The sequence below is a fragment of the Neoarius graeffei genome, chromosome 28, assembly GCF_027579695.1.
Source record: "Neoarius graeffei isolate fNeoGra1 chromosome 28, fNeoGra1.pri, whole genome shotgun sequence".
Lineage (NCBI taxonomy): Eukaryota > Metazoa > Chordata > Actinopteri > Siluriformes > Ariidae > Neoarius > Neoarius graeffei.
In genome coordinates, this window is record NC_083596.1 from 52483077 (window position 1) to 52495708 (window position 12632).

The 12632-nt window shown below is 42.6% G+C and overlaps 1 protein-coding gene across 5 annotated transcripts in view; it reads right to left on the reverse strand.

Annotated features, from left to right (window-relative positions):
• The window catches only part of gria3a (glutamate receptor, ionotropic, AMPA 3a), a 73040-nt gene that overhangs the window by 6682 nt on the left and 53726 nt on the right, over positions 1–12632 (reverse strand). For 2 of the 5 annotated variants that reach the window (XM_060912747.1, XM_060912749.1), the window contains 2 exons: positions 11473–11720; positions 9273–9387 (listed from right to left, as the gene is read on the reverse strand). In XM_060912747.1, the coding sequence (XP_060768730.1) occupies positions 9273–9387; positions 11473–11720 (363 nt within the window). Of the gene's footprint in view, positions 1–976; positions 1092–2036; positions 2093–9272; positions 9388–11472; positions 11721–12632 lie in introns of all 5 variants that reach the window. The other 3 variants (XM_060912748.1, XM_060912751.1, XM_060912750.1) reach the window with 3 other exon arrangements.

Here is a 12632-nt window from a genome sequence, read left to right on the forward strand (position 1 = left end):
CACACACACTTCATAAAACATTAACAGTGTTCAGGTCCTTTCTGTTTTGAGGTGTTCAACACTGGTTCTTTTATAACGGCCTCATGAGCAGTGATCAGTGCTGGAGTGATCAGTCAGAGGGCGGAGTCAGGAATGGTGAGACAGAAAGGTAGCATTAGAGGGACGGAGTCACGGAAGTTGAGTCAGAAGGACGGAGTCAGGGGCAGAATCAGGGAGGTGAAGCAAGAGGGGTGGAGTCAGTGACATCACTAAAATAAACTTGTTTCAGTGAGAGTCGACCAGCGCAGCAGATCATAATTAAAATTCTATAAAACTTATAACTCTAATCAAGCACAGCAGTAAACATGACACATTTACCTTAAACACACTGCTAACACACTTTCACCTCATTAATCTGAAGAACTGAAATAATTTCACACTCACTGTCTCCAAAGGAACTTCAATTCTTTTCTCAAATAAAATCCAATAAACGGAGAATTTCAGTTCCATCACTACAGATTTAACTTCTTTATTCCTTCACAACTAAGCTGAAGGATCAGAACATTAATTTTTTTTATTTTTATTACATTAAGGTCATTAATTCATAAGCAACTTGCCAGTAAAATAAAACAATTAATAAATATGCACATATAAAAAGAGCGATAAAATATTTAAGATAAATGATTAAGATAAAAAATTATGTAAATATTTAATTACTTAGATTTTAAAAATACTAAAAATTAAAATAAACCTTTTAAATGCTATGATTGTAGTTTTTAAATAAATACTAAAATAAAATAAGATTATGTTTATTGACTAAAAAACACAGCTAGTAAAATTTAAATTGCTAAAATACTCTAAAATATTTCATTTAAATCCTAAAATACCTTTAAATAATAATAATAATAATAATAATAATAATAATAAAATCCAAGAGTAATTTGTGAAATAAAATAAATGCAATGTTTGTCGTTTCTGTCAGAGTGGCTGGACTGACCTTACTGCCCGAGTCCTTGGTCCCACATTCCCCTTTATCGTACCACCACTTGTTTTTCAGCTTGTCTAAGATGCCTTGTTCACTGAGTTTCAATACTGCAAGGTTTACAGGAGTTCTTCACGAGGGAAATAACATAAACAACACCAGAGCAGCAGCCAGTTAATTCATCTCACTGACACTCAACATCCTGCTCCTTCAACCTGAAACGTGACACTGAGAGCATTTCCTGTCCTTCATTCATCTGGGGGGGGGGGGAGAGAAAGAGAGAAAGAAAGCGAGGGGAGAGGGGGAGAAAGAGAGAGAGAGAGAAAGAGAGGGAGGGGAGAGAGAGAGAGAGAGAAGAACAAAGGAGGCAGCAAGCAGACTGGTATTACTGGTGACCTTTGACCCTCTGAACACTCTAGTGCACTATTTGTGAACATTTTGTTTAAAAGTTTGTGGAGAACATCTGGTGAACTTATGAAATCCCATAATGCACTGCAACAAACAGCATCCAAACAGTGAAGAGCAGCAGGTCCAGGAGCTTAAATTACATTTGATTGGCCAATCACACTCATGATCATGACATCACCACAACTGTTTACTTAAAAGTTAGCAAACAGTTATTTACCCAACACGAGCTACTTTTCTAGAAGAACTGGAGAAGTAACGTTAACATTAGCTTCAGCTCATTAATTAGCGTAAAGTTACATTTAAGTATCTGATTAGATTAGCTCATGTGTCTGAAATACTAAACGGTCTAACGAAAGCCAAATCCAGTGATGTTGCGTCGGGACGCCTGCGATTAGCTGAACACGTGCAACTTAAGCTCCATCCTCCCTGAGCGAGGACTGACCCGTCTGAGGAGCAGTGAGATGACGAGAACCTTCTGAAGAAGACCAATCATTTTCCTGCCCTGTTCTCGACAGAGGGCACGGTTTTAGGAGTTCATCTGAATTGCATCGTCACATCTCAAGGCATAAATTTCAGGAGCAAGAAAAAGAGTAGCAGGAAGTGGACAGGCAAGCAGTGCTAGCAATGGCATTACCTTTGACCTTTGACCTATGGTACCAGGACCTACTGTAAGGGCTTTGAGTAATCGGCACTCACTGTTCCAGCAGAGACACACTGAGAGAACTGCAGAGATAAACATCACTGATTGTCATTGTCATTATTATTACAGCACTGAACAGAGTGCAGCATTTTCTTGAGGAACCCTGGATCTAGAACCCTTCATTAGCTGACAGGAACCAACAGTCGCTATGGGAGAGGGTGCTGGTCAGACGCGTTACAAACTCAAAACACACCCTACAGGCAGAAATACGACACAAACATCACAATAAATATCAGCACACACAGCGACGCCGGGGCCAAGCACCACACCTGAGAGCCGCAGTGGGCGCGGTGTGAAGCGACAGTGTAGGAGACGGAAACGGAGTTAGAACAAAACAACATGTTTAAATCGACCAAACCATGACGTTGTGCACAGTCTGAGAGGACGACAGGTAGAACGAAAAGATCAGGTGCATCAGAACCTCTGGTGCTTGGACCCCTAATAAACAAACTTACACTCAGGTCTGTATCTACAACTCTGCAGTGAAAACACCGTGATGCTGATTCTGAATATTAAAAAAAAAAGAAACTTGAGTGAAAAATTTCATGTGTGGTTTTCTAAAAGTGTGTGAAAGTGTGAAATGTCCATTTGCACCTCGTGGTTGAGAACTTTGCCACTAAATCTCCTCTTATCGTTCTGCAGGCACTTCCTGTCGCAGGGTGATGATACGATGTTTCTGTAGGGCGTGTTCAGTTGGTAAGACGTTGATTAGAGCCCTGCACTCCCGCGGGAGCCCCGCGGGACCCGACGCAAAGCAGTGCGGCGCGGGACAAATTTTGAAAGCTCATTGCGGGCGCAGGCGGGAGGGGGAGTGCACAATGCGGGCGCGGGCGGGAGAGGTGATAAGCTGCAGTCCCGCTAACTAAAAATGTGTTTAAAATAAAATTTATAAATTATTAATTTATGTCTATCGTATATAATTTGTGCTGGATATTTTATTTGGCATTAATAAAAACATTTTAAGATGCCTAAATTTGCGGATGTGGTCTAATCTTGCGTACGTTTCCGATTCCTTTCCGCTCTTCCGTGTTTGAGATCTCCGATCATGGCAGAAGAGCAGAGCTCCTCTAGTGAAGCTCACAGTGCTTCAGAAGGAAGTGCTGCTTTAAAAAGAGGTACATTTACTGTTAAAAAGTCAAGAGTATTAGTCCTAAGTATTAAAAAAAAGTATTAAAAAGTATTAACTAGCAGGGCCGGTTATGCCCTAATCTGGACCCGGGTGGAACATCGCGCAACCCCCCCCCAAAAAAAAAAAAAAAAAAAAAACCACACACACACACCAGTCTAAATCAGGACAGCCATCACATAACTATAACTATAAACATTTTACATCAACTATTTTAACTAAATGGGCTATAATAAATAAGCCTGCAGCCACGGCGGGCTGCCTTAAAAAGTAACCATCCCTGTGTCCTTGATTTCTTCTGTTCGTCTACTAAGCCAAGAAGTACAGTGGTGCTTGAAAGTTTGTGAACCCTTTAGAATTTTCTATATTTCTGCATAAATATGACCTAAAACATCATCAGATTTTCACACAAGTCCTAAAAGTAGATAAAGAGAACCCAGTTAAACAAATGAGACAAAAATATTATACTTGGTCATTTATTTATTGAGGAAAATGAGCCAATATTACATATCTGTGAGTGGCAAAAGTATGTGACCCTTTGCTTTCAGTATCTGGTGTGACCCCCTTGTGCAGCAATAACTGCAACTAAACGTTTGCGGTAACTGTTGATCAGTCCTGCACACCGGCTTGGAGGAATTTTAGCCCGTTCCTCCGTACAGAACAGCTTCAACTCTGGGATGTTGGTGGGTTTCCTCACATGAACTGCTCACTTCAGGTCCTTCCACAACATTTCCATTGGATTAAGGTCAGGACTTTGATTTGGCCATTCCAAAACATTCACTTTATTCTTCTTTAACCATTCTTTGGTAGAACAACTTGTGTGCTTAGGGTCGTTGTCTTGCTGCATGACCCACCTTCTCTTGAGATTCAGTTCATGGACAGATGTCCTGACATTTTCCTTTAGAATTCGCTGGTATAATTCAGAATTCGTTGTTCCATCAGTGATGGCAAGCTGTCCTGGCCCAGATGCAGCAAAACAGGCCCAAACCATGATACTACCACCACCATGTTTCACAGATGGGATAAGGTTCTTATGCTGGAATGCAGTGTTTTCCTTTCTCCAAACATAACGCTTCTCATTTAAACCAAAAAGTTCTATTTTGGTCTCAACTGTCCACAAAACATTTTTCCAATAGCCTTCTGGCTTGTCCATGTGATCTTTAGCAAACTGCAGATGAGCAGCAATGTTCTTTTTGGAGAGCTGTGGCTTTCTCCTTGCAACCCTGCCATGCACACCATTGTTGTTCAGTGTTCTCCTGATGGTGGACTCATGAACATTAACATTAGCCAGTGTGAGAGAGGCCTTCAGTTGCTTAGAAGTTACCCTGGGGTCCTTTTATGACCTCGCCGACTATTACACGCCTTGCTCTTGGAGTGATCTTTGTTGGTTGACCACTCCTGGGGAGGGTAACAATGGTCTTAAATTTCCTCCATTTGTACACAATCTGTCTGACTGTGGATTGGTGGAGTCCAAACTCTTTAGAGATGGTTTTGTAACCTTTTCCAGCCTGATGAGCATCAACAACGCTTTTTCTGAGGTCCTCAGAAATCTCCTTTGTTCGTGTCATGATACACTTCCACAAACGTGTTGTGAAGATCAGACTTTGATAGATCCCTGTTCTTTAAATAAAACAGGGTGCCCACTCACACCTGATTGTCATCCCATTGATTGAAAACCCCTGACTCTAATTTCACCTTCAAATTAACTGCTAATCCTAGAGGTTCACATACTTTTACCACTCACAGATATGTAATATTGGATCATTTTCCTCAATAAATAAATGACCAAGTATAATATTTTTGTCTCATTTGTTTAACTGGGTTCTCTTTATCTACTTTTAGGACTTGTGTGAAAATCTGATGATGTTTTAGGTCATATTTATGCAGAAATATAGAAAATTCTAAAGGGTTCACAAACTTTCAAGCACCACTGTATATACTCGTTTTGCATTTTCTGCCTCCTTTTTTGTATTTTCGACCCTGCGTTTATTTTCTTTCCTTTTCTGAAAACCCGATTTGTGTCCAGACATTTTGTTCTGCTACTAACGAACTAACTCGTCAGGTCTCATCTCTCGAGCCCGCGATGATTCCCGTGGGAAGGGCAACAACTGATACATTTTTACAAACAACCAATAAACAGCCAATAGGGAGGTTGCAACGTTCAGGCTCTCCTTTGCTCAGAGACACTCAGTAATGCACTTATTCAGGAACAGAGAGAACTCTTTATCTTATTTTTTGGGGCCCCTCTCCACACCAGTCCCGGGTGCAAATGCTACCGTTGCTACCCCTCCATAACCGGCCCTGTTAACTAGTATTAAAAAGGACTGTGTATCGCATAGATTGTTCAATTTAAAGCGAGAAATAGACAGTGTATAATCTGAGGAGCTGGTTGTGGTTGCGCAGCACTTCATATGAGAGGAGAATGAAATCGCGGTTGGAATCATAATGCCACAGACTCGGAAGTGGGAGTGCGCAAAGCGAGAGCTGTCAATCAAAGCGAGAGCTGTTAATCATGAGCGCATGTAGCGCTCAACTTGGAATGTGTCAGCAGAATGTCAGAGTCTAAACAATAAACTTACAATAAATGAAGGATCAGTCAGTGGAGAGCTCAGCTAAGCTCAGCATGTTTAATTCCCCAAGCCAATGACAAGAACTTTCGTGAGAAATAACGCGAACGTCTGCATCATGCGGGATTTGCGCGCGGGAGCGGGACAAAATATGGCAGGCGCGGGCAGGAGCGGGACTGAAAATCATAATTCTTTGCGGGAGCGGGACTGAAAATTCTGTCCCGCGCAGACCTCTAACGTTGATCGTGTCATGAACAGGGCTGCTGAATCACTCAGTTTATTTCCTTTCTGTTAAATGACGACGGTTTGTAATTCAACAACAGCAAATATACAACACTCCGCTCGAACACAAATCAAACACAAGGAAGGTGACGATTATTTAACATAATCTGTTTAATACTGTGATGTGATGGATCATTGAATATCATCAGAAATGTGTCAAAAACGTTTATTCTGAATATAGCGAGCTACTTTTCTCAGTTTCTCTAAAGGAGTCGCAGTAACACATTTCTGCCACAGAGGGTCTCCAAAAACACCCAACATCACAGTTACAGACAGAAATGGAACACGCAGGCTTGCGCGCGCGCGCGCACGCACTATAGCTTCAGTTAACTGCAAATCAACAACTTGTTTCAGAAACTAAATGTTGACGGTTTTCAGAGCAACAGCTGAAGGAATGAATTTAATTTCTTACCCATATGATGCTTCAAAACCTTTTCAGGTGAAAGAGGAGGCACTGTAGGAGCGCTGCGACCTGTGTGTCGTTTTCTCTCTGCATTAGCAAGGTGTTTAATCTCTTACGTGTTTCTCTGATGCTTGTTTTATTTTAATTCCATGCAGTATATTTGCTGTAGGTAGCTGAATTACTCCCATCATGCATTGCAGGGCTACAGGCAGGTGAATAAGTGAGAAACATGCAGTCCTGATGTCATAACGGACTACACACCCTCTTGCCCAACATGCTCAGCAGCTCTCCGGCAGCCATATTGGATTTGGGGATTCAGAGAGCCAATCAAAGATGAGTGGAATCATGAGAACCAATCAGAGACAAGACACAAGTTGCATCACTGCACAAGAGTGGCTGAGTGCAGGCTGTGTGTGTGTAAAATTGTTTCTGATGTTTCATTCCTGGCTTTAATGTGCCCTCATCCACTTCTCCTTGATTAATTCCCTTTGCTCACACTGTACCAGCTTGAGGTTTGCCTGCTGTATGGCTCCACTTACCCAGAATGCACTGCTTCACTCTCCAATATTTTTCAAAATGGCTGATGACGTGAAAAACAGGAGCAATTGCCCAAATAGCCGTGTCCCAAATGTGTAAGTCTTACAACATAGTCGACATTTGAGTAACGAGACAGCAGTTCTGGCATTTGGGATATTTGGGGACACACACACACACACATATATACTAGTGCATCTCAAAAAATTAGAATACCATGAAAAAGTTCCTTTTTTTTCATAATTTAATTCAAAAAGGTAAACTTTCATATATTCTATATTCATTACATGTAAAGTGAAATATTTAAAGCCTTTTTTGTTTTAATTTTGATGATTATGGCTTATAGCTCATGAAAATCAGAAATCCAGTATCTCAAATTATTAGAATATTCCCTAAGATCAATCAAAAAAGGATTTACAATACAGAAATGTCCAACTTCTGAAAAGTATATTCATTTATACACTCAATACTTGGTTGGGGCTCCTTTACCATGAATTACTGTATCAATGCGGTGTGGCATGGAGGTGATCAGTCTGTGGCACTGCTGAGGTGTTATTGAAGCCCAGGTTGCTTTGATAGTGGCCTTCAGCGTATCTGTATTTTTGGGTCGGGTGTTTCTCATCTTCCTCTTGACAATACCCCATAGATTCTCTATGGGGTTCAGGTCAGGCAAGTTGGCTGGCCAATCAAACACAGTAATATCATGGTCAGCAAACCATTTGGTAATAGGTTTGGCACTGTGGGTAGGTGCTAAGTCCTGCTGGAAAAGGAAATCAGCATCTCCAAAAAGCTCGTCAGCAGATGGAAGCATGAAGTGCTCTAAAATCTCCTGGTAGATGGCTGTGTTGACTTTGGACTTGATAAAATACAGTGGACCAACACCAGCAGATGACATGGCACCCCAAATCATCACAGACTGTGGAAACTTCACACTGGGCTTCAAACACCTTGGACTCTGTGCCTCTCCACTCTTCCTCCAGACTCTAGAACTGTGATTTCCAAATTAAATCCAAAATGTACTTTCATCTGAAAAGAGGACTTTGGACCACTGAGCAACAGTCCATTTCTTTCTCTCCTTAGCCCAGATAAGACACTTCTGACATTGTCTCTGGCTCAGGAGTAGCTTGATATTAGGAATGCGAAAGTTGTATCCCCTTTCTTGAAGATGTCTGTTCGTGATGGGTCTTGATACACTGACACCAGCCTCAGTCCACTCCTTGTGAAGCTCTCCCAAGTTCTTGAATCAACTTTTCTTGACAATCCTCTCAAGACTGCGGCCATCCCTGTTGCTTGTGCACCTTTTCCAGCCACCCTTTTCAGCAATGACCTTTTGTGGCTTACCCTCCTTGTGGAGGGCATCAGTGATCATCTTCTGGACAACAGTCAAGTCAGCAGTCTTCCCCATGATTGTGGTTGTGTGTACTGAACTAGACTGAGAGATACACTGTGTTCATGCTGTTTTACTCAAACTTGAAATGAAATATTCTAATATTTTGAGATGGGTTTTTTTTTATGTTTTTGTACTGTATGCCATACTGATTACAATTAAAATAGAAAAATGCTTGAAACATTTTAGTTTATGTGTAATGAGTCTATAATATTTAACATTTTCACTTTCTTAAATAACTGATGGAAAATATCAAACTTTTTCACAATATTCTAATTATTTGAGATGCACTAGTATATGCACGCACGCATGCACGCACCTCCAGGCTCACTTGGGGAAGTTGATGAGGGCGCGTTAGAATCAGGAATGAACCCTAATGTCATGTGACTGAGTGAGGGATTGTGGGAAATACTTCATTAGACTTCTCACGTGTGCCTGTGATGCTTCGTCCTCTCAAGACTTCACTGTTCGCCCTGCTGTCCCTGACCCTCACCCCTGACTTTTGACCTTTCACACCAATACTGGAGAGCACTGAGTGGCAGCTTTATCACATATCCAGTAATATTAAAACAATCAATCATTCTGAAATAATTAATAATAACTTGCTCTTGTTGCCATGGAGATGTAAAAAGCAGCTGAAGAACACCAACACCACTTTTCACAACTACACAGCAACACGCTAACTACATGCCAACACACGCTACACACTAATCACTGCTCGCCATCATTTTACTTAAAAGGGTTCACGGTAATCTCCTTCCACTCAATAATAATAATAATAATAACAACAACAGGCTGTTATTGTCGTCTGCTGCCATGGTTACTGTTGCTGGGGTCAGAGGTCACAGCCTTGCCGATTACTCTCTCCAGCCTTGTATGTTTGTTTGTTTGTTTGTTGGCTGACCTTGGAGTCCCCTCCCCCGCTGCCACACTCCCCTTTGTCGTACCACCACTTGTTTTTCAGCTTGTCCAGCAGGCCCTGCTCGTTCAGCTTTAACACAGCCAGGTTCACAGCACTTCTTGAAACGATAAAACATGTCGTGTCACAAAAACAGCCAGAGCAGCTTCGTGAGAAATCTAATATCACACTCGTTAATTCTGAAGCTCTGTACTCATCCATCATCATCACTGTAATCACACTTCTGTATGGTGAGGTAACCATGTTCCTGATTACAGCAGTTACAGTGCCTCATAACGCTGTTATTAACCTTTACTCATGGGCAGCACGGTGGTGTAGTGGTTAGCGCTGTCAGCTCACAGCAAGAAGGTTCTGGGTTCGAGCCCCGTGGCCGGCGAGGGCCTTTCTGTGTGGAGTTTGCATGTTCTCCCCGTGTCTGCGTGGGTTTCCTCCGGGTGCTCCGGTTTCCCCCACAGTCCAAAGACATGCAGTTAGGTTGATGTGGGGCGGCCTTGGGCTGAGGTGCCCTTGAGCGAGGTACCGAACCCCTGACTGCTCCCCGGGCGCTCTGGTGTGGCTGCCCACTGCTCTGGGTGTGTGTTCACTGCTTCAGATGGGTTAAATGCAGAGGATGAATTTCACTGTGCTTGAAGTGTGCATGTGACGAATAAAATAAAGGTTTCTTCTAAAGGTTTCTCACTCCTGACACACAATACGCTTCGGTGAATACAAAACTCCAGACTGTCGAGATATGACTTTACTGTGCTTCATTTAAACGACAAACTGAGAAAACTCAAACGAGAACAGATGTGGAACGTTCTCCACCCCTTTGTAACCTGGCAAGTGGAGCTCAGCTCCTCAGCTATCTTTTAGCATGTGATTTATTCTCCATGCTGGTGAGGAGCTTTGTTCTGCAATGGTTTATTCACTCCTCCCACTTATGTCATCTTGAAACCCACAAGCTCCTCCTCCTACCATCCCGAGACCCACAAGCTCCTCCTCCTGCCATCTTGAGACCCACAAGCTCCTCCTCTAGGCACCTCAGGCCCTGAAGCTCCTCCCCCTCACTTTATGAGGCATTACCATAATTTATAAACATGTTATTACCACAGTGTACAGAATGGTACAGTTGTAATGAATGATGAATACAGAGAGAGCGTTCATAAACTCAGTTCATCATTAATAACATGACTGATTAACTGCAGCAGGGAGAGAACGAGAAGCTGATTGGTTAATTGGATAAGTAGTGAAGTGATCTGATTGGTTGATTGTTTATTGGTGTGTTAATGAAGTGTGTGAGGATAGAGAGAGAAACATGAAGGAGGGATAGTCCGTTATCAGGAGAGGAAAAAAACAAGACCATGCAAGACAGCAAAAACACAACAGGAAGTGACATGTCACAATCACACACACACACGAGATGCTGCAAGCAGGAAGGAGCAGGACAAAGAACACAGAGTGAGCTAAGCAACACACACACACACACACACACACACACACACACACACACACACACACACAGCATTACCTCTGCATGAACCTCAGAGGCAGAGGGAAACAGACAGACAGATGAGAAAAAGAGAGAAGAATAAAGACCAGAGTGGTATGAGAGAGAGAGAGAGAGAAGGACAAAACAGATAGAAGTGTGACACCAAGAGAACGGAGGATACAGAAAATGGATGAAAGGAAAACCGATCAATAAAAAAACGAGAGGAAGATCAAATGATGAGGTAAATAAAAAAGAGAAACAAGAGGAAGAGAAAGAGTAACATTATTAAAAGAGAGAATTATAAAGAAAAAACAGTGAAGAGAAAAATGATTAAAATAGACAGAAATTGTAGGAGAAATGAGAAAACAGTCATATACACAAACAAATACAAACAGAGAGACAGAATAAAGAGAGAGAGAGAGAGAGGCAGAGAAAGAGACAGACAGATTAACAGAGTGAGATAGACAGGCACATAGAGAGACAGACAGATTAAACAGATAGAAACATCAGACAGACAGACAGATTAAACAGATAGAAACATCAGAGAGACAGACAGACAGAGCAAGAGAGAAACAGGCAGAGAATGACAGAGAGAGACAGACAGAGAGAGAGCACGAGACAGAGAGAGAGAGAGAGAGACACAGTGGTGGTATCAGGGAGGGTGGAATCATATAATAACAGTGTGTGTGGGCAGAGTTATTATATGACTCCACCCACCTTAATGCCGAGCCCTTGGGCGTGGCAACTCCATAGCCCTTGGAGTCGAGGTTCCCGCCGACCTTCATGGTGTCACATGGTTTGCGTTGTTCGATGTATTCGTTCATTGTGGACTCGAGCAGGAACGCAAACTTCCCCTTCGACTTCCTGACGCGAGCCACGCCATCCGGAGTCGTCTTCACAAACACAGACGGCTCAGCTGACTTCATGTATGACCACATCTTCTCAAACACTGCTATCTTCGAGCGCTGAGAGAGAGAGACAGACAGACAGAGAGAGACAGACAGACAGACAGACACAGAGAGAGAGAGAGTGCACTTTTAGTTTTCTGGAATGCATCTCTCCATCTTGTGGAGAGATGCATTTTTTTTTCGTTTCCATTTCCGGTTGAGAGTACATCGTGCGCATTCTGGCTGCCGCTTCTCACCGGAGCTTTTTTATTTTATTTTCTCTCCTTTTTTTATTTTTCTTTTGTGTGTTTTTGTGTAGTTTGATGTTTGTTTGAGTGTTTTGTCCGCCGGTTGTGGTGTAGCTCCGGACCCAGTTTTGGGCGTCGGTTCCCTCCAGGCCTTGGTTCGCTGTGGGTGATGCCTGCGCTCCCAGCTGTGGACTGCAGTGAGCTCGTTGCTCATTTTAACATCGTGGTTATCCAGCGCTCTGTGCTTTAGTGCTTGGCGTGATGTTCCGAGCGACGCTGCTTGGTGGTGTCGCGGCAGCTGTGCAGGCGGTTTGGGACACACCAGCACTCTGCATGGCGGTGCTTCTGTGCTCGCTTTGTGGATCCATGGCGTGGTGTTCTGAGCGATGTTGCTGGTGGCATCACGGCGGCTGTGCTGGAGATGTGGGACTTGTTTTCATGCGCCTTTTGGTGGGACTGTGGCTGCTACACCACTGGAACGATATCCTGACCTCTATTTGGTGGACTTTTTTTTCTGCCTATAATTGTAAAGCGACCTTGGGTTTTGAGAAAGACACTATATAAATTGAACCTATTATTATTATTATTATTATTGTGTGTCTCTCTCTTCATGCTTTCAATGAACTTGCACTCAGATACATCCTGACACACACACACACACACACACACACACACACACACCCCTAAGTGAAGACAGACACATTTTCTAGGACAAACCAAGATACCAGCTGTTTAGAGGTTA